The following is a 19,633-nucleotide window of genomic DNA, read 5'->3' as shown; positions in this document are numbered from 1 at the left end:
TTATTTTTGATAGAAAACAACAAGTTTGCCTCGTTTCCAAGGCTAAGTTAAGTGTGGAGGGAGTTACAATCTGATACGCATGCCTATTACAAGGTTATTTAATTTACTGAACAATAATCAACCTAACCAAAAAAGAACAAAGAAGTCAACAAACTAAATAACTAAGTCCAAAAAAGCTTCGTCATCCTCATCGTCGTTGAAAAAGGCAGCGATATCATCCTCCATCTTGGAGCTCTTATTATTATTGTTATTCGCCTCACTAGGAGCTGGTGATAGATATTTTTTTATAGAGCCAGCATTAGATGAAGATTTAGCTGGGGAAAAATACTCGTCCATTTTTTTTGACTGCAAATATTGAAATAAATGATTTGCTTGTGATAATTTTCAAAAATGTTTTCATTTCTTACCATTGTAGGCGCCGCTGTGTGTGTGGCCTTTTGTAGATTTTCAGCAAATATGCCCACCTTACTTAAGACATCTTGTTTGGCCTTTAGCATGTTCCAAATTGTATCATCGGCAGTTTGATGAGCCATCAAATAGCGACATATCACTGGTTTTGTCTGCCCAATACGATGGGCGCGACTTTCCGCTTGGGCCAGGGTCTGCAAAAAAACGTAAATATAATAAAGTTTAAAGTTGTAAATGCCTGAATTGTTGAGCTAGACGATAAGAAACAATAACCTTTAATGGTGTTTAGAATAATAAACTTATAAAAGATAAAATATGCTCTTAAACCAGTTAAATCTTTTTTTTACTTTTAGATACACCTCAAAAAATGCTTTGCATGCACCTGTTCGAGTCCTTTGCTTTAATTAGAATCTTTTTTACCCTGAAGTCAGCTCTGGGGCCTATTTTACTTATTTAGCTGTAGTTAATTTTTTTGTGTTTTTCCATTCGTAATTCTATTTCACGCAATAAGTCTAGATCTGCTATTCGGAAACTTTTACATCAGAGCAAAATGGGTAAAGCTTACACTTGGATTCCAGTCCAGTTCGGCAAATATAATCATTTCAGCTGCCGTCAGAGTAATGCCAGAGTTGCACGCCTTTAAGGATAGAACTGCGACTTGGCAGCTATTCTTCTTTTGGAATGTTTCAACAAAATCAGCTCTCAGATCGCTCCGTGTTGAACCATCAATTCGTATATAGTGAACCTTAAGCGTACTTAAACAATCACAGATTGCATCTAGCATTATTCGATGATGGGCAAATATAATAAACTTGATTTTCTCTTTGATTAAGGTTTTCAGATATGCACTGGAAAAAAGGAACTATATTTATTATTTATGTCGCGAACATAATGTTAGTAAATTTCTTACCAAACAGCACGGGTTTTTACTTCGGCGGTGCGAGCATAGAAACGTAATAAAATCTCTTCCATGGCTTTGCCTTTACTCGTTTGGAGCTCTTTCGTGAAAGCACATAGACTCGTTTTAGTTTCATCGTTGGTCCACACAAGAGCAGGATCCAGAATGACAGTTTCACTGAGAGAAAGATTTAATTATTTGAAACAAATGCGGTGCAAGTCCAATATTACCGATTTTTCTCAGCTAACTCTGGCAAAACCTCGGACTTAGTGCGTCTCACCATATATTTGAGTTTTAGTATCACTTTTAATTCATCCAAATTCGATTGTCCCTGAGCATCCCATCCGAAATGAGTTTGTTTGCCATCACAGTAACGAGTAGCTGCAGAAAGTTAATAGTAATAATAATAGAATATAAATGATGATTTAAGCAACTTACTAAATTCCATAAAACTCATAAATTTGCCATCAATCATCTGCAGTTGGGTGAACAACTCCAAAGGGCGTGACAGAGCTGGTGTTCCTGATAATAGCACCACCCGCTTTGCTTGATCGGCCAACCTTTTGGCCACTGTGGTGCATTTGGCTTTGCCACTTTTTAGTGTGTGCGATTCATCAAAAATTAGGACACCAAATTTACGTTGCATTAGCTTATCGGCATGTCGCTCCATCATGTTATAGCTGGTTATCAAAACCTTAGCTTCTCCCACATATTGCTGATTATTGTTGAGGACTTGAACGTAGTGCAGGGCAACGGAAGGCAGCAGTTCCCCAATGTAGCGGGCCCAAGCATCGCGAGTGGATGCTGTTGTGCAAATAAGCAAAGGCCAGTCATCCTTGAAGTAATCGGCTATGGCTAACGCCTGATAGGTTTTCCCTAAGCCCATTTCATCACAAATCATGAGGCGACCCTTTTGAGCAATTCCAAAGCTGTAGAGCAAAGAGATTAAAGTTGATTCTGCCTACTAAAAAGAGACGATATACTTACCAAACGCCTTCCCTCTGGAAGGGCATCAACTTCTCATTCAAACTAGGCTCTAGTGAGGCCAAGACACTCCATTCTGGATCCACAGGTGGTTGCTGACACAAATCCAACAGCTTTTTGGGGATGGTCCCAATGATCACATGAGGTTTCAAGTCACTAACATGTTTTTGCAAAAGCTGGTAGTCAGTTAGAGCAAAATCCCAGATTCTTGTGTTATTATCATAAGATTTGCTGGGCATATTCTTAAACACGGCAATAAGTTGCTCGTTGTATCCGGAGCTATGCACAGCGAAGCGTTGTGGACTAATGAGATAAACACGGCAATTAATGGCATTAACAAATACAGGAGCTAATCCAGTGGGCTTATCTTTTTCCGGACTTAGTCTTAAGGTGGGCTTGGAGCTTCCATTGGGACGCTGGTAAGGATGTGCAGATGCTCTGCTCAATTCCCTTGAGGATGTTTGTTTAATAGCTTTTAGAGCATTGAGGAAGGAGGAGCCCTGGTTATTGTTGGCTATACTAACTGCAGGATTTTGCTTGCTCTTCTCTGCTGGTGCTGGTGGAGATCTATAGAAATTTGTTGTTGGTTTGGCGGCCAGCTGCGCAGATCCTGTAGTAGTAGCAACTGGAATTTTCGGAGATGAGGACAATTGTGTTTTCTTAGCTTGCAGTTTCGCCAAGGCAATGCGCCTCTTTTCAGCTATTTCCGTAGCACTGCAGGCCGACATTTCACAACAAAAATTTAATTTGTTATTGATAAAGGGCGCAATTCTTCATAGCTAACCATTCACTGGGAAACGCAATCAGTGCTGCCAACTTACTCTAAAAATTCAATTGCAATGGGTTTATAATAATTATTTTTTTAAAGCAACAAAGTTATAGTCGAAATATTCAAAAATATTATAAAGGACAGCTTAAAACTTTATAAAGCAGCGGCTACAGCTGATCGAAAGTAACTGCTATATGCAGTGAAAACTTACAAAAAAAATGCTAGCTGGGTAAAGCGAAAATGACAGAACTGTTGCGCATTTCTAGCAACTACATCAGCTGATCACTGGTAAACAAAACAAGAGTTAAACTATTTTTTATAAGCTTAAACTAATTAAATAACTAAGTCGAAATTTTGTAACCGTTATCGTGAGCAGAAACCATAGTATTGTGTGCCATGTGCACATTACAAATTGAAGAGGAAGCCCATCTGCTTCACATTTGCGGCAGCCGTTCACCGAGTCCAAGGCCAAGGTCAGGCGATCTCAGTCTCTTTGACATATGCTGGGAAGACGTTCTGATACCCAAAGTCGCCAAATATCTCAGTCTTAAGGATTTGTTTAATTTGCGTTGCTGTTCGCGGGTGGCTCAACGATTTGCCGAGGCCTGCCTGGAAAGACGTGTTGAACTACATCTCTCTGGAAATAATTCTAAAAATATTGAGGTTGCCTTCAAGGTCCTGGCTCGATGCTGTCGCAGATTAGAAGTTTTGCATCTGGCATGTTGTAAGTGGCTAAAAGATGATCTCCTTTTGCCCTTACTTAAACAGAACAAGCAACGATTACGGGCTGTTAATCTCAATGAGTGCGTTAATATCACGGCTCTATCGCTGCAGCCCATTATTGTTGAATGCAAGGAGCTGCGAGTCCTTAAGTTGGCCAAATGCCAGTGGTTGACCACTGGAGCTGTTGATGCTTTGACCCTGCATCAGAGCAATCTAGTCGAATTTGATATATCCCATTGTGGTGCCATTGGTGAGCGATGTCTCATCATATTCTTTCGTAAGCTCAACAAATTGACCATTCTATCACTGGCCAATACACCGAGTGTTACCGACCAAGTGCTAATTCAGATAGGCAACTACTGCAAGGATTTGGAACATATAAATTTAATTGGCTGTGCCGCCATCTCTGACTATGGTGTTCGGTAAGTGTAAGATGTGTGTCTGTGTTATTTTGTATGCCAAGCTAAAAGTTTCCACAAGGGTTCTCCTAACTCACAACTAACTCCTTTAATTGGAATTGTTCTTCATTGAGAACTAATTTCAGAGGCATCATTGGTTGTATGGAAACATTTAGTTAAGCACTGTATTGTCCATAGATTCGTTGTGTTTTTTGTGTGGTAGCAGTCCACATGGGCATCTATTTGCATCTGCATCTCCTTCCAGCGCATTAACTGTGCACTGCCCGCGTCTTCGATCGCTCCAAATTCTTTGCTGTCTGCGTATAACTGAACTTTCGTTGGCCGCGTTGCGTCAGCGTCAACTCTTCTACATTGATCGACCGCCGCCACCGTTGCAGGATGTGAACGCTGTTGCCCACAATAACGCCTACAATCTAAATGATTTCTATCCAAGCGATTTTCTTGTTTACTAGCTTTCTTTCCCCATTTTGTTTAGTCTCCTCACTACGAACTGTAAACAGTTGCGGTCATTGATGGTCCAACGGTGTCCCAAGGTTACCGAGCGAGTTCTATTTCCATTGCGTACGCATATTCATATTGATCGTACATATCCATCCGCTTGGCAGTTTCGCCGCTTCGTCCAGGCCAGAGAGGTTTAAAGCCCTAAGACCGATTCATAAGATAAACCAAAGAGAGTTAAAACCAATAACTAAATTACTGCAGAAGGAGGCTAATGTGGACTATATATACTCACTGTAAATACATAGGACGTTTTAATTATTTGTATGTATGTATATACGCTTTAAGCTTAAATTTAATCAAAAATTGTTAACATAGATTATTAGGCATATACGAAATAAATATTCTTTAAATACACAAATTTTAGTTTTTTTCCTGTAATGTACAAAAAATTACATTTTTTTATTTCATAAATTGTTATTTAAAATTCTCCATCAGCAAATGTAATCTTTATGCAATCGACACTGGTAATAGATACATGTATAAACGATCAGCTTTTTATCATATTCGTGTAGGATTATATAATTTGATCTTGGAAAGTCATCCATACAACTCACTGTAAGATCGGACAATCGGAATTGATGTAAGTTTCGTTTGCATTTTCTTTGTGCATAAAATTACAAAAGTTTTGCTTATAAATAAAATAAAATGGTTAAAAAGCATGGCATGAAAATCTTGCAAAGTATTATTAATAAAATAGTGTGCTGTACCCTTCCCTCATTTCCCATTTCCCTTCAATTAGTTCCCATCATTGTGCCGATATCAAGGGTGAACTTGAGGTAGTCGTTGTTTGTGTTGCAGTCGCCGTGGAATCTTTTCTGCCCAGTTTCAGGTGAGCCAGATCGCTATTATTTCGCCATAGCTCATGTAAATGCTGCAAATGGGCATAGGCAGCCATGGACATATTTAGACTGGGCATCACAGCACTTAGGCCTGGTTCACCGGTAAAGGACAGACCACACAGTCCCAGGTACGTATGGAAGGGATCTGGTGTAGCCTGGGGCCATTTTGCAAATCCTCCGACCAGTTTATCCTGCGTGCTTAATATATACTCTCGATTCTTAGAATAGTCTGTCAACTCGAAGCCATCAAGTATGCAGAGAGCAGCGCCAATCCAAAATGAGTAGCAAGTATCCACTGGTTTATTTGGTCGCCCCTGGAAACCATCCATTTGACGAAAGACAAGCCAACGTTTAATACGCTCCTTAGTGCTGTCATCCAGGCGATGTAGTTGTCCGCTCAATTGAAGGGCAGCCAAGGCACAAAATGTGGTACCACCATGGGCTTCACCCTCAAACTCTTGGCTGAAGCCGTAATCGTAGCGTAAGCTTTTCATAATAAACTGAAACATTGTCTCTTTGTTGACATCGCCCCAGTAGTCGAGCATGTGGCAAATGGTTGCGGCGCAATAAACAAATCTCATGTCATCCTCGCTGCCATTGATGCTGGCACTGAAGCTGCCCTCAGGCTTTTGAACAGCGGCCACCCCATCGACAATACTCTTGCGATCTAGACGAGAGAAGTCATCACCCAGAGTGGCCAGTACCGCCACACTTGTGTAGGTCATGGCTAAATGTCCCCATTGATATTTCCTTATGCACTCTAGTATTTCCGAGTCATCTGTTTTGGGGACCATGGCGCGGCAGCCCTGCAAAATGGAAAAAGAATAATTTAATTGCTTAAAAGTGCAAATGCATGTTCATATGTTGTTAGCGGAATAGGCGAAGAGGAAAGAAAAAGGTGTGTGTTTAGCTGATAAGAGGGAAAAACAATGACGTAAGGAATTCCGATAAATTTAATGGGTAGCGAAAGAGCAACATTTATGTAGCAGCTTTTAAATGCGCCGCAATTAATAGCTTGGAATAATTAAACAGAATTTTTAATCGGCTTATATTTCTTTTCAAAGGAAGAGGAGGGGGACAATAGAAGGCCAACTGAGAACATCCAATGTTTTAATAAGTATCGGAAGATGCGGCAAAGTGTACTACAGTTGCGACACGTAAAAGATAACAGCCTGGCCGGGAGTGGCCTAGACCCTAGCCTAGTAATTTTATTTAACGCATCCACAACTTTTGTTTGTTCATATTTTATCTGACAGACAAGAGACGAATTTATGTGCTCACCATGAAACCGCCGCAGCGTTTCTCATTTTCGCGTGGAACTACCAATCCACCGTAGGTCCAATTGATGATATCCTCACGCAACTTGGGCGGAATTAGTTGCAGGGAATTCAGGACATCTAAGCCGCAGACGGCGAAAAATACTATGGTGCTCCTATTGGGGGTGGATGAAAGGTTGTTAATTTGAAATCCAGGAATAAATTGTCAACCTTACCTTGTGTTGTCATGGGAAGCCATCCTGGCCGGCAACAAGTGGAGGAAGCGCAGTAGATTCTTGGCATGCTTAGATAGGAGCACGGGCTCGGGCTCAATGGCATCTTCCATATCTATGTGATGGGACATTATTGGGAATTTGAAAAGTTTTCTTTTGTTGTTGACACAATTTGTTAACAGAGGATGACTAATGGAAAGATATTCTCGGCAAACACGGAAGCACAGCCCGTTGGGAGCGAGTGAGCTTCAAGTAATGGCTGTGCAATTGCACGTGTACACCTTTAAATAGTCTAGCTGAATTTACCTTTTTTGTTGTTTATTATAAGCCGGTTTGCATTGTAGGTGGAAGTAGAAAAAAAAAAAAATAACAAGACAAGGGCAAAAAACTTGCTGTTCCTGGATGTTGGTTCTTCTTTGCTTTTCTGGCAATCACAGGGAAACGTTAACAGATAAACAAACTAAATTTTTTGTTGTATAATTTTTTTAATCTGTTCCATGATTTTTAAAGAAATTTTCGCTTTTTTTAATATCACGCACATTTTGGGTGGTAATTCTAAGAAATATTTTCACTTATTATTTTATCTTTTGTTTTTGTATAATCATCATTTTCTTCTCGTATAAACATGAATGCTTGCGCTTAAAGGCGAATGGCAAAAAGCGATGAAGTAATCAGCTGTTCGCAAGCCGCATTTTTATATTTCTATTAGTTAATTGTAATTGTTAATTTATAAATTAAAAATGCGTTTAACTCAGTTTTTGACCAGCAAATTGAAGAATTTCTCAAATCTGCCCAAGGAATACATTGAGCGCAGCAAGAAACAGGTGAGAACAGAATATTTTGGAATATTTCGTGTTTAATTTGTCGGGGCTCACGTAACATTATGACAACAATTAAAAAATTGTTAATTTCTCATTTAGGTCTACTGGCAAACGCCGCGGGAGGCTACTCATTTGCCACGCACTGTGGAACGCAAGCGTTTCCGTTATACCACCAATCGATCCTGGACAGGACAGTTTCGCCAACAAAATCTTCCGGGAACTATGCGCCGTAAGGTGTTTGTAGAGCCAGTTGGTAAGTAGAACCTTGTTCTATACCTGTTCCTTTATTCATTCTCATTTTAATTCTCAATCATTTCTATAGAGGATTGGAGTTTCTTTCGTGGCGATCGCGTCGAGGTTTTGGTGGGCAAAGATAAGGGCAAACATGGCATTGTCAATCAGGTAATACCGGAACGCAATTGGGTGATTGTCGAAGGTGTCAACTGGCATTATCGTCGTGTGGGTGCCGAAAAAGAGTTTCCGGGAATAATTATCAAATCGGAGGCTCCTCTGCACGTTACCAAAGACATTCGACTGGTGGATCCGTCCGACTTGCAAGGTACCGAAATCGAATGGCGCTACACAGAGGAGGGTGAAAAAGTACGTGTATCTATGCGGTCGGGTAGAATTATACCCATTCCAGAGACAAATAATCAAACACATGACTACAAGACCCAAAATGCCTATATTGAAAGAGAAAAGGATACGCCGGGTAAAACAAACGATATTTGGATTTTTTGATACATTTTTAATAAATTTCCCCTTTCAGCTGCTGTGGTGGGTGAGATTACTTTCCAGCCAAAATTGTCAACCTTTGAGATGGATATTATGGAGGAAATGGGCATTAAGGAAGAACGCACACCAGCAAAAAGCTATTGGTATTAGTTTAAAAAATATCGTTGCTTGTTTTATTTAAAATTAAAAAAAAAAGATAAATTGTGAAAACAAATGTTAATCACTTGTCCACTGCACCAAATATCTCCTCGCGATGTTGCCTTAGAGTTTTGGCCAAGCGACTGACAGTTACCTCAGCTTTGTCAAAATCCTGACGCAAGGTTTTATTGAACGTATCGTAGAGCCAGGTGCACGTTTTGGACATATTCGCCTCGTAGCTTGTAAAAACGCGACTTGTGTGTTCATATCTGGCGGGGATTTGATTGTTAAAGAGTAGGAGAGATAATATAGATTATTCCTGTTACCTTTGCTTATTCGCTATATCGGTTATAAGATAAATGTTACAATGCTTCACCGCCAGCACTTGACGATGACTCATAAACTTAAGCTCCACATGCGGCAAGGCCAATTGAGCTGCCTCCAAAGAGATCATGGAGGCATGTAATAGACTCCTACAGTCTAAGGCAAACTGAAGTTTCTGCTTGGGATCGCTGAAATGTAAAACACTTGTTTAAATTTTTGCAAAGAACCTGCTTCCTGTGGTTTTGCTCACATCACTCTGGCCAATTGTTGCCATTGTTTTAATGCCTGCGTTGAGGAATTGGCTGCCGCTCTCAGAAGTAGACCACAAATACGCCATTGCTCCAGGGCACTGCCCAGCTTATCGCGGGTATCCCTTGCCGTTTCCAACTGCGCATCAATGCTCTCCTCCAGACGTGTCATATATGTTCCACCGCTTATATACGCTATAATGCCATCCTGATTCACATAAAGTTCATTGAGTTCGGCATAACTTTCCATCAGAGTCTTCAGACGCTCTTTGGTGTGGTCTAATAGTTCACTATAATATCGTATGCTGAGCAAATACAATGCTGATTCACTCAGATTGGCAAAGAAATCTTCATGCATGGAAGCCTTACGTGCATCACCAATGATGCCCAAGTTGTACGCCAGCTGCGTGAGAAGAAGTGGAAAATAATAATTAAAAATAAACCTCCAACCCTGAAGGATGGAATCTGAATCGATTCCGCAGTGTGTAGTATATATAAAGTTGGCTAATTTTGTGTAATTATATTTCATTCGCCCCTTCTCCTTAGTAGCAACTCAGTTGTAATTTCATGCGCGTGTCCAAGGTGTTAAGGTTCAGCATTCTAAGCCCAAAACTAACCTGAGCCAAGTCCCTTGTGGGCGTATTTGCCACAATTTCATTTCCTCTTGGCCCTCCTTCACCAGGCTGAACTCTCAAGGGGTAACTGCTGGCGCCATTGGCATCGCTCTCCAAGAGTTGTGTCTGCTCTGACGGCAGAGCTCCGTCCAGTCCCAACATGGCATCCCGTTTGGCCTGTAAATGTTCAATCCATGCCTCAGCTGTGGCCATTCGTGGACCAGGACACGTGCCCTCCAGTTTGCTAATCTGTTCATCCAGCCGGACATATTGCTGTACAATGTTCTAGAATGGATGACAATGTGTGGGTAAGTCCAACTTTTTTTCTCCCCCCTTGGGTGCTTTTTACCTTCACTTTGGATGGGCCGTTTTGTTGTTGTTGCAAGCCACTAGAATTTGGTGGCCCCGTCGTCTCCATGGACGAACCACAGCCCATCATTCAGTGCGATGACATTTTTGACGTACTGGGTAGGCAATTATCTAGTTTTCGCTCTCTCTTTCTTTCTCTTTCTCTGTCTCTTTCTTGCTGTCTTGTGAAGTATCGTCCGTAACGGTGGCCTGCCAAACGTTGAATGAGCTTTTTTATTCACTTTTCGACCACTTTCTCTGTCCGAGTTATGAAGGAAAATAGACCAAAGTTTTTTGCGCGTTGACTGCCCCCGCATACACGCCCATCCATCCACCTTAATCATTAAAGGATGGGGCAGGGGTAAAGTTGACACAACAGTGGCGTAAGCAAAAGAGGGTCAAAAAGTCCTCAACCATAATAATGGCGTAAACTCGGCTGGTTAGTTATCCACAAACGACTCAGTGAGGCCTTTCTTTCCAATGTCTACGCTCCTGTTATTTTCCCTTTTCAATTCCTTTACTTTGTGTATGAGTGTGTGGGTGTTTGTGGCTCCGTGTGGTCACTTTTATTTGTTTTCGTGCATGTCTGACTATGTTGTTTTCGTGAATTTGCTGACAAACAACTTTAACAACATGAACAACATGTTTATAACAACAACAAAAATTATAACAGCTTGCTTATTACGCCTGAATCAAATGCATACTCATAAATGAAACGAAGGACGCAACTAACTCAAAATGGCTCAAAATATTGAGTAAGGGAATGGCAATTGTGTACTAATAGGCCCCTAACATAATCCATCAGTTTGCGATAAATATCTAGATTTTGATAAATTACCAACAAATTATTGTGGTCTGCAAGGGAAAGAGAAGGTAGAAAGAGAGAGAGAAAGCTACAACTAAGTCATGGTATTTGATTTGAGGTGTATGTGTGTGTGTGTGTGTGTGTGTTAGAACTTGGTAATAATAAAACAATTTAGTCAGTAAAGATTTCACAATAACCGAAATTCATTTACTCTACTTAAAGTAAACTTTTGAATTGTTTATAACAAAAGTGAACCTGAAATTTTTTAATTATGTCTGATATTGATGATCTTTTGTTTCAATTTCTCGTCAACATAATATTTTTCCCCTTAAATGAATGTTTAAGAAAGCTTTTAAACACTGAAATTTTAAGTTTTTTAAAAACTTATAAACAAGCAAATTTTGTTTGACTTTGATCGCTTGCAGCTTATAAAGTTAGAACATTTTTATACCCTTGCAAAAAGGGTATATTAATTTTGGTCAGAAGTGTGCAACGCATAGAACGAAGCATCTCCGACCATACAAAGTATATATATTCTTGATCAGCACGACGAGACGAGTTCAACTAGCCATGTCCGTCCGTCCGTCTGGATCAACGCAAACTCCTCCTAGACCGTAAGAGCTACAGAGCTGAAATTTTGCACGTAGGCTTGTATATACTGCAGGCGTTGTATATCTCGGATTCAGCCGGATCGGACCACTATATCATATAGCTCCCATACAAACCCCAAAGTCACGAACAGTGACTTTTCTCAATAACTTCGTTATTTTCTATGCTATTATCGTGAAACTTAATATTAGAGAGTTTACTACGCCTATAAGCGACTATGCCAAATTTGATCAAGATCGGGTGACTATATCATATAGCTCCCATAGGAACGATTGGTCGAAAACAGTGACTTTTGTAAATAACTTCGTTACTTTTAACGCGATTGCTTTTAAATTAAACATTTCTTAATTTAATATATATGTTAATGACTGTGCCGAATTTGATAAAGATCGGGTGACTATATCATATAGCTCCCATAGGAACGATCGGTGGAAAACAGTGACTTTGATCAAGATCTTCGTTATTTCCTATGATTGTAGGCCTTTCTTTCTCAAGCTTAAGCCTTTTTTAGATAAAACGTTCTTCCACATTGATGGCTAATAGGTAAGGATAGAGTTACCAAAAAAGTTGCAAGGGTATACAAACTTTGACGCGGTCGAAGTTAGCCCCGGCCCTCTGGTTTTCACTTAATATGTGTCAATGTAAAGGCCAATTCAAATCCTTTCGATTCATGTGACAAATATTTCGATAGACGGCAGAATTTCCGTGATATATAAGAATATTTTGAATCATGTACCTAAAAAACTAGCTTTTCATGAATATCTCGAATTCTGTGCTCGGATTTCAGCATTGAGTTCCTTGAGTTCAGGTAATTGTCAATTTGGATATTCAATTGATTCTAGTGTAATATAATTCATTCAATAAATTGAGATCTCTAGCAGAAAGAAGAAAATGCTATTTATTTATTTAATTTGCTGATTTATTTATATCATTGGTCGATAAGATTTTCCACAAATTGAAAACTTGTATTTGTATCAAATAGCAGTTTCCTGTTGCTGTACCAGCCCAATGTCAATTTGTAGTCGCCAGTGGGAAGGGGTAGCTTAAATATTTCAGGTCTCAAGTAAAATCCGTCAACAATCTGATCACCCACATAAGGACATGTGTGATTGAAGTTCGTGAAATCCAAAAAGAGGTCCATTAGCGTTTTTGATATCAGGCTGTAGGGTTTTCGAAAGTATCGACACATATCTATATCCGTGTTGAATAAAAATGGCTTATATCCGCTGGCCCTTTTAAACAACTGTGCATGGAGGTGTAAATTATATGCTGGATAGAAGGCTGTTCCATTGAAATAAACCGCTGCCACATTGCGTCTTAGTGCCTTCAAGCGGCATTTGTTTATCACGAACCAGGTCTCATTGTAGCTATAACACTCAATGTTGGTTAATTTGAAGATGACGGCATCTTTTGGCTGAATACAAAAACACAAAATAGCAGCCGAAATGCCAAATATTACAACGATTCGCTCCATTCTCCAATGTTTTGACTGTTTCCAAAGTGTTTAAAAGAAAGCGCCTTTTATAGGATCTATGTATATCCAATCGTCTCGCTTGAGTACGTTTAGGGATGATTTGTTGGTTAATTTCAAGATCGAATCAATACAAAAATACAAAATAATAGCAGAGATACCAAAAATAAGGTTCAAATTGTTAAAATTGTTCAAATTGTTTCGAGAGTTTTTAAAACAAAGCACCTTTTTAAGATCCATAACCAATCGTCTCGCTAGAATACGTTTAGGGCTAACAAATTATTTACCGATTACTGATCGATATCTGTGCACCGCTAGACAACAAGCGAGGCGGAAAGCCAATGCCGATCAGTTTAGAGATTAGCATTAGTTACAGATTAAAAGATTTAATTGCCGTGCTGAAGTGACATCCGTTTGGTTGGCATTTCTGAATCTATTGATTGTTAAACTTAAAGCAAGTAAATATTGCTGCTGGGACGTAATAATCTTCAAATTCCCCCTTAGATGAATAAAATAAAAAAGAATAATTGAATAATGAAGAGGATAATGTGTATTGATCCTGTGGGTTTGACTGATTTAAGCTCGCTAAGAGGAAAAACCTCATCAACAACTGGATTAAAATTACTATTAGACTCTTCTGACTGATAAGGAAACGGAAATTCCGCAAACATTATGGCAATGTCGCGATCAGTATTAGGCTTATTACTTTCGAAGAACAAAAAAGATGGGGACTCAGATGTTTAGAATTAAAATTGAATTTGAAATTTGTACTAGTGATTGAGATAACTTAAATACAGAATAAAATTTGACGACCACCGATCTTCGTATTCCATTTGAAACGTCTTAAGATATCCAGTCTTCATACTTTTGAAGTTGGATAACTCTAGCAAGAACCAGGGAGTCTAAAAACTTCGTTCAAGAAACGGTTAATGTCAATTATGTAAAAAGGTTTAGATAAGACCAATCGGTTTCACCCATATATGTAGTTACCCTTACAGAACAACAACTGAAACTTTAAATATATTAATTTAATCTATAGCATACTTTTTGGAGTTTTTATCTTGCGAATATTTAAGATTCGTATTAATAAATACTTTACAGCAAAATGCGTTGAAAAACAATGTAAACTCATTATTCAAACAGAATATATTTCGATTAAGGCAATATATGTACATATGTATGTATGTTTTGTAAGTATGTCAGACTTTCAGGTGAATATTTCCTAAAGAATTGCAATGGTGATTTCATCGACTTTAGAACTTTTCCTATTGTGCTTCTTTATTCATGTTCTGTTTGTATCTATTGCTTGGGTCACTAAATGATTCAAAGCACTTGACAAACTACGTCGAAACTTATATAGACATAAAGTTGGAGATGTATGTACGTGACTAACAGTGGACTGTTAGGCACACAATGTGTCTACGGCCACATGTCGTATGAGCAATTTACCAGTAGCACTAGCCAAAATGAACTAAAAAAGCGAAATAATGTGATTCTTAATAGGTCAAGCGAATACATTTGAATAAATCATGCAACTCGAGGCGCTAAGCAAACTGCTCACGCCTTTCACACTCAAGAAATGGGGCTATTGTGGGCGTGGTGTGTGCGTCGGCACATGCAAATGCAAAACTTGTTGACAAATGCTAAGGGAAAATAAACGAAAAATTAGAACAGCGAATGAAGCGAGCAAAACATGGAAATCGGCAAAAACACGAATGACGCCTGCGCACAAAAATCCTGGAAGAAAAACAAAACAACCGAGATGGATAACAAAAGGGAGCACAAAGAGAGGTTTAATGGTATGAATGCTTCAATATTGAAAGCCCACCTTCGGCTGAATGGAATGGAATATTGTGTGTATCACGCACGAAAAACGAAGCCAAACAAAAATCGCTGATACACTTGGGACCACAGGTTCCTCCATTGTCTGCTCAGTCTCAATCTAAGTTGTGTGCCGCAAACATGTCGAATTCAGTTCCAGTTCCTCGCTATCGCTCATAGACATCACACACAGACACAAACGCCATAGAACCCACGCACGGATATTCGGTTCAGATTTGCTCAAGTCGTAGATAATATAAATATTTTTGTTGTATTTGTTTGTCATGGGCTTACGCGAGACATTTAGGAATTTACGTCCTGGCAGTCCGTCGCGAGGCAAATGCAGCATTGAGCTACAGCGTCGGAATCTTCATCCAAATCACAACCAAGTGGCCAGTGCTAATCAATTGACAGTGTCACCTGACCAGGTCACTGAGCAATCATTGCAAGTTTGGCGCGCTTTGCCAGCGGAAATTCGACATGATCCCAGCATGGCCAGTTTCCAAATGGAGAATGAGCGCATACATGGTGAGTGAACAAGGACAAATTTGTAAATTAAAGTTTAATATGATCTTAGAAATGTTGTTTTGTCGAAGAAGTCTTAGTGTGTATTACCTAAATATATTAATAAACATTTCTAAAAATAAATAAAAAGAAACAAAACTGAGCTATGTGGGTTTTCCACTTTAACCTCTAAGCATTTTCCAATCAATAAAACTCATAGACACTTGACAAAGGTCAATATTGGCTTTCAGCGTCTAATTCTCATATATTATTCATAAGAGACTCACCTCGCCCTCCCCATTGCAGGCTCTACAGGCGGCATCAGCCAGGACAATGACGAGGAAGACGACGACGACGATGATTATAGCGAGAACATTGTGGACAACGTGGAAAATGAGACCGATATTGGTCGCATACCAGATGACTTAGGTTCCAGTTTTGCTGGCTCTGATTTTCTCGACATCAAACGCAAACCATCTCGGGCTGATGAAAAAGAAACAGATGATGAGGCCACCACCACACATTCGGATCACGAGCCACACCATGCACCTGGAAATGCCAAATCAATGGCCAGACGCACTCATCGCAAATCCAAGCGCTCCAAAGAGCAACTTCAAAAGGACAAATTGTGGAAACGTTCTGGACTCTTGCTCATTTGGCTTCTAGCCGCTGTTGTTCTCATTTCAGTGGGTGAGAAGCATTTACTGGAAAAGACTCTCGAGGTACCGCAGGGAGAACAGGGAAAATGTAAGTTTATATCGTTGTTTGTTTTTTGTCAATTGTTTTGAAATTCTTTGGCTATTAGATTTCAATTTAAAGCAAAAGCCAACGGGAGATTTTCGTTTGAAAATACATGGAGCTTTCCAAGAACTATCAGCCAGAGGCTTGGAAAATGATAATGAGACACAAAGTGAAGGTTTCCTAATAGTTCAGCCACAGGTATCAACTTACCTGGGCGAGAATCGCACCAAAGTTTTTCGGGTAAGTCAAATTTAATACGCAACCTTCAATATTTAGTCATTAATTACGTAAATGCACGGTGTGTCTTCTAAGTCAATAACTTCTAGAATAATATTTAATTTCAAGTGATATTGGAACACAAAACCTCACATATTTTAGATATACTTATATCGAAGTTCGTTTAGTTTTCAGAACCTGCACGACAAATGATAAAAATAAATAAAAGTGGTAAAGATAATTGTATGAGTTTATTCAAAAAAGGTACAAAATATCGTCCCCATTTAGGATTTCCGAGTTTGAGTGTTTCGACTCACACTTCTAAACATGTGTACCCTATTTTTTCATTAACAAATCCAAGTTCTTTCATGTATACATATTTTCTCGTTGACTCCTTTGAGGCTTTGGGCTATATGCGGCAATGGATATAGCTTTTGTAAAGTCCTCGCAGAGATAAGTAAAACCTGTCGTTCATATGGGTTTTTTATAGAAGAACTATGAAAATTAACTTTATTTTTTTTTGTAGGCAAAATGCTTTAATGAAGGAAATCGGTAGATCTCTCTTAGTTCTCATAAGTTTTAGTAAATTTTTTGTTGTGGCAATTTTTTTGTGCAGTCCCTGTTTCTTGGTCAACTTTCAACATTTATTTGTATAATTGCAGAACATTTTGGCGCCTTGGCAGATTCCATTGTTGTCGGAAGATCAGCTGGAAAGTGCACCTGCTGTTCTTCGTAATCGTACCTATCAGATGACGCCAGAGCTTATGGAATTACTTTCCGTTAAGGACAATGAAATCCGTTTACATATTTACACAGATGTGGCCCAAGATCTGGCCATTATTCTCAACTATAACCCTTTGATTGTGAATGCTCGCATAGGTAGCATAGTGGCGGGTTTAATTTTGTTGACCTTCTATGCTGTTTTGGTGTGGGAATTGTTTGAGAGGCCATTTGTGGCCATGGTTTGTTCGATTTTATCAGTCACGGCTTTGGCATGCTTTAATGGTAAGATATAAAAGAGAGAGAGAGAGAGAGAGCGAGATTACGAAGCGGAAGCATATTAACGTCTTATTGCAGATCGACCCAATATGGATGAGATTATACAATGGATGGATATGGAGCTATTGACATTGCTCTTTTGCATGATGCTTTTGATATTGATTTTGACCGAAACTGGAGTGTTCGATTACTTGGCTGTATTTTGCTTCGAGATATCGGGAGGAAAAATATGGCCCATGATCTATACCCTGTGCTGGGTGACTTGTCTAGTATCTAGCGTATTGGATAATATGACGACGGTACTCCTGCTGACACCTGTCGCCATTCGGCTTTGCGAGGTAATGCAACTGGATCCATTGCCGGTGATTATGGGCATTATTGTTCACGCAAATATCGGTGGGGCTTTGACACCCATTGGAGATCCAATCAGCATAATTGTCAGCACCAATCACTTCATTGTGGACAACGTGAGTGGAAAAATAAAATGATGAACAGTTCTTATTTTAATATTTATTTACCACAGGGTGTTACCTTTCTGACCTTTGTGGCTCACACGCTACCTGGAGTTATCCTGGCTGTGATTCAGAGTTGCCTATATTTGCGACTTTTCTATCACAATATTGATGCACTGCGTCTGAATGAGCCCAAGGAGATACTGGAATTGAGACGTGAGATTAAGGTATGGCAACGGGCTGTCAATGCCATTGCCTCTTGCTCCAAAGACGCTCAGTTGGTGAGGTGCACTCTGGATAGTAAGGTTAAACATTTGAAGAGAACCTTAAGACGAAAGCAACGTGGCGTTGGCTCCACAGAGATCTACACCAGCACTTTGGATGAGCTAAAGCAAAAGGTAATAACCCTATTATCTCGAACAATAGTTTCTTAATTTTGACTTGTTTTCCCCCATATACAGTATCCCATTAAGAATAGGACCTTACTTTTGCAATCCGCTGGAACATTGACCTTTGTGATCATCTGCTTTTTTATCCAATCGGTGCCACATTGGCGCACCCTACCTCTCGGATGGGTGGCGCTCTTGGGAGTCATTCTCCTGCTTATTATACTCAACCGCGATGACTTGGAGCACCTGATGCATCGCATTGAGTGGACAACTTTACTCTTTTTTGCAGCCATGTTCGTAATGATGGAGTGTGTGGAACGTTTGGGCCTTTTCGCTTGTATTGGAGAACTCACCGAGCATGTGATCCTTTCGGTGAATGAACGTCATCGTCTGGCCATGGCCATTTTCATGATACTTTGGACATCAGCTCTAGCCTCATCGATTTTGGACAGCATTCCAGTAACGGCCATGATGGTTAAATTGGTCATCTCATTGGTGGCAAAGGAGTCTTTGGGTTTGCCCCTGCAGCCCTTGGTTTGGGCCCTCACTCTGGGTGCTTCGTTGGGTGGCAATGGCACCCTGTACGGAGCATCGGCTAATGTCATCGCAGCTGGCATAGCAGAGCAACATGGCTATAAATTATCCTTTACTCGATATCTCAAGACAGTTTTTCCCATTATGTTGGGCCAAATAACTCTAATGACCGTTTATCTAATGGTGGCCCATATTGTTTTTGGTTGGCACTAAGAAAATAGAGTTGGTCTTTCTTGATTAATCCAAATATTATACAATATACAATTGAATATGTTTATCAAATTGTTTTCTGTGTGTTTTTTTACACTTTTCTCTCTATAAATGTTTATCTATGTTAAGAATTTATTACTATAAGCATTCCATTATGTGATTCAAATAAAAACAATTACAAAAACGACAAAATGTGCAGTGCAAAGTCGCCCTACGTATTTGATTAACCCTTGCAGCGGCATTAAAAAGTATTTTTAATTCTTTCCTAGGTATTCTTTACTCATATCAATGCATATGAAACATTTCGAGCCACATTTTTACTAATTCTGACTTTTACGCTGAACAATTACAATACTATTATCAATCATTTTATTTTGGAAGTAGGTAATTAATAGAGTGATAGAGTACAATAATTAAGTTTTAATAACCGTAAGAGATATTTCCGAACCGATAATGTGGCAAAGCCTGCTATCTGTAGTGAAAAGGTTCATAAAGGATCCTTCTTAAAAGAAACAGAAATTTTGATATAACACTTACCATTTAAAAGTTTATAGGGAAAAGTAAGCCTAATTATTTCGCTGGACTGCAAATAAGAAATACTAAGTACAAAGTTATGCCTTTTTA

The 19,633-nt window shown here is 39.4% G+C and overlaps 6 protein-coding genes across 8 annotated transcripts; 3 read left to right on the top strand and 3 right to left on the bottom strand.

Moving 5' to 3' along the window:
- Positions 1 to 63: 63 nt before the first annotated feature.
- On the bottom strand, positions 64 to 3,079 carry Marcal1 (SWI/SNF-related matrix-associated actin-dependent regulator of chromatin subfamily A-like protein 1). The gene is made up of 7 exons (XM_068285465.1): positions 2,294 to 3,079; positions 1,745 to 2,235; positions 1,537 to 1,687; positions 1,319 to 1,483; positions 974 to 1,256; positions 408 to 602; positions 64 to 345 (listed from the first exon to the last, which is right to left on the bottom strand). Exons 1-7 carry the CDS (start codon positions 3,016 to 3,018, stop codon positions 154 to 156), a joined length of 2,202 nt encoding a protein of 733 aa, XP_068141566.1. The 5' UTR covers positions 3,019 to 3,079; the 3' UTR covers positions 64 to 153.
- A 254-nt stretch (positions 3,080 to 3,333) lies between these two features.
- jet (jetlag) lies at positions 3,334 to 5,060 on the top strand. Of its 2 annotated transcripts, none has more exons than XM_068285438.1 (2): positions 3,334 to 4,204; positions 4,677 to 5,060. In XM_068285438.1, exons 1-2 carry the CDS (start codon positions 3,456 to 3,458, stop codon positions 4,837 to 4,839), a joined length of 912 nt encoding a protein of 303 aa, XP_068141539.1. In that variant the 5' UTR covers positions 3,334 to 3,455; the 3' UTR covers positions 4,840 to 5,060. The 2 variants fall into 2 exon arrangements, with proteins under 2 accessions (XP_068141539.1, XP_068141538.1); XM_068285437.1 differs by having other exon boundaries at positions 4,446 to 4,820.
- A 217-nt stretch (positions 5,061 to 5,277) lies between these two features.
- Positions 5,278 to 7,387, bottom strand: betaggt-I (geranylgeranyl transferase type-1 subunit beta). The gene is made up of 4 exons (XM_068285612.1): positions 7,337 to 7,387; positions 7,034 to 7,145; positions 6,823 to 6,973; positions 5,278 to 6,347 (listed from the first exon to the last, which is right to left on the bottom strand). Exons 2-4 carry the CDS (start codon positions 7,141 to 7,143, stop codon positions 5,448 to 5,450), a joined length of 1,161 nt encoding a protein of 386 aa, XP_068141713.1. The 5' UTR covers positions 7,144 to 7,145; positions 7,337 to 7,387; the 3' UTR covers positions 5,278 to 5,447.
- Positions 7,388 to 7,694: 307 nt separating this feature from the next.
- mRpL24 (mitochondrial ribosomal protein L24) lies at positions 7,695 to 8,800 on the top strand. The gene is made up of 4 exons (XM_068285529.1): positions 7,695 to 7,854; positions 7,951 to 8,104; positions 8,174 to 8,563; positions 8,621 to 8,800. The coding sequence occupies exons 1-4, from the start codon at positions 7,771 to 7,773 to the stop codon at positions 8,734 to 8,736; spliced, it is 744 nt and encodes a 247-aa protein (XP_068141630.1). The 5' UTR covers positions 7,695 to 7,770; the 3' UTR covers positions 8,737 to 8,800.
- synr (sayonara) lies at positions 8,733 to 10,544 on the bottom strand. 2 transcript variants are annotated; one of them, XM_068285528.1, is made up of 5 exons: positions 10,266 to 10,544; positions 9,914 to 10,195; positions 9,299 to 9,699; positions 9,051 to 9,236; positions 8,733 to 8,993 (listed from the first exon to the last, which is right to left on the bottom strand). In XM_068285528.1, the coding sequence occupies exons 1-5, from the start codon at positions 10,347 to 10,349 to the stop codon at positions 8,807 to 8,809; spliced, it is 1,140 nt and encodes a 379-aa protein (XP_068141629.1). In that variant the 5' UTR covers positions 10,350 to 10,544; the 3' UTR covers positions 8,733 to 8,806. The 2 variants fall into 2 exon arrangements, 1 of the variants encoding a protein (XP_068141629.1); XR_011031909.1 differs by lacking the exons at positions 8,733 to 8,993; positions 9,051 to 9,236; positions 9,299 to 9,699 and having other exon boundaries at positions 10,142 to 10,195; positions 10,260 to 10,359.
- A 4,556-nt stretch (positions 10,545 to 15,100) lies between these two features.
- hoe2 (hoepel2) lies at positions 15,101 to 19,195 on the top strand. Its single transcript, XM_068285503.1, has 7 exons — positions 15,101 to 15,492; positions 15,775 to 16,215; positions 16,274 to 16,449; positions 17,088 to 17,430; positions 17,503 to 17,891; positions 17,948 to 18,274; positions 18,338 to 19,195. Exons 1-7 carry the CDS (start codon positions 15,249 to 15,251, stop codon positions 19,010 to 19,012), a joined length of 2,595 nt encoding a protein of 864 aa, XP_068141604.1. The 5' UTR covers positions 15,101 to 15,248; the 3' UTR covers positions 19,013 to 19,195.
- The last annotated feature ends 438 nt before the right edge of the window (positions 19,196 to 19,633 follow it).

Source organism: Drosophila tropicalis, unplaced genomic scaffold (assembly GCF_018151085.1).
Source record: "Drosophila tropicalis isolate 14030-0801.00 unplaced genomic scaffold, ASM1815108v1 contig_413, whole genome shotgun sequence".
Classification (NCBI taxonomy): Eukaryota; Metazoa; Arthropoda; class Insecta; order Diptera; family Drosophilidae; genus Drosophila; species Drosophila tropicalis.
Note: the sequence above shows the minus strand (reverse complement) of the source record. Positions and strands in the feature narration are given on the sequence as shown.

What these genes read in the sequence shown, in the direction of transcription:
- Marcal1 (XM_068285465.1), bottom strand. Translation starts at nt 3,018, where the DNA reads ATGTCGGCCTGCAGTGCTACGGAAATAGCTGAAAAGAGGCGCATTGCC. An exon ending in TATGAGTTTTATGGAATTTA is followed by an intron (nt 1,688 to 1,744) that starts GTAAGTTGCTTA and finishes AACTTTCTGCAG; the next exon opens with CTACTCGTTACTGTGATGGC. An exon ending in AACTGGACTGGAATCCAAGT is followed by an intron (nt 603 to 973) that starts GTAAGCTTTACC and finishes GTTTTTTTGCAG; the next exon opens with ACCCTGGCCCAAGCGGAAAG.
- jet (XM_068285437.1), top strand. Translation starts at nt 3,456, where the DNA reads ATGTGCACATTACAAATTGAAGAGGAAGCCCATCTGCTTCACATTTGC. An exon ending in ATCTCTGACTATGGTGTTCG is followed by an intron (nt 4,205 to 4,445) that starts GTAAGTGTAAGA and finishes ATCTCCTTCCAG; the next exon opens with CGCATTAACTGTGCACTGCC.
- betaggt-I (XM_068285612.1), bottom strand. Translation starts at nt 7,143, where the DNA reads ATGGAAGATGCCATTGAGCCCGAGCCCGTGCTCCTATCTAAGCATGCC. An exon ending in GCTTCCCATGACAACACAAG is followed by an intron (nt 6,974 to 7,033) that starts GTAAGGTTGACA and finishes CACCCCCAATAG; the next exon opens with GAGCACCATAGTATTTTTCG. An exon ending in AACGCTGCGGCGGTTTCATG is followed by an intron (nt 6,348 to 6,822) that starts GTGAGCACATAA and finishes TCCATTTTGCAG; the next exon opens with GGCTGCCGCGCCATGGTCCC.
- mRpL24 (XM_068285529.1), top strand. Translation starts at nt 7,771, where the DNA reads ATGCGTTTAACTCAGTTTTTGACCAGCAAATTGAAGAATTTCTCAAAT. An exon ending in TTGAGCGCAGCAAGAAACAG is followed by an intron (nt 7,855 to 7,950) that starts GTGAGAACAGAA and finishes TTTCTCATTTAG; the next exon opens with GTCTACTGGCAAACGCCGCG. An exon ending in AAGAGAAAAGGATACGCCGG is followed by an intron (nt 8,564 to 8,620) that starts GTAAAACAAACG and finishes TTCCCCTTTCAG; the next exon opens with CTGCTGTGGTGGGTGAGATT.
- synr (XM_068285528.1), bottom strand. Translation starts at nt 10,349, where the DNA reads ATGATGGGCTGTGGTTCGTCCATGGAGACGACGGGGCCACCAAATTCT. An exon ending in AACAAAACGGCCCATCCAAA is followed by an intron (nt 10,196 to 10,265) that starts GTGAAGGTAAAA and finishes CATCCATTCTAG; the next exon opens with AACATTGTACAGCAATATGT. An exon ending in GATATAGCGAATAAGCAAAG is followed by an intron (nt 8,994 to 9,050) that starts GTAACAGGAATA and finishes AATCCCCGCCAG; the next exon opens with ATATGAACACACAAGTCGCG.
- hoe2 (XM_068285503.1), top strand. Translation starts at nt 15,249, where the DNA reads ATGGGCTTACGCGAGACATTTAGGAATTTACGTCCTGGCAGTCCGTCG. An exon ending in GGAGAATGAGCGCATACATG is followed by an intron (nt 15,493 to 15,774) that starts GTGAGTGAACAA and finishes TCCCCATTGCAG; the next exon opens with GCTCTACAGGCGGCATCAGC. An exon ending in GCAGGGAGAACAGGGAAAAT is followed by an intron (nt 16,216 to 16,273) that starts GTAAGTTTATAT and finishes TTTGGCTATTAG; the next exon opens with ATTTCAATTTAAAGCAAAAG.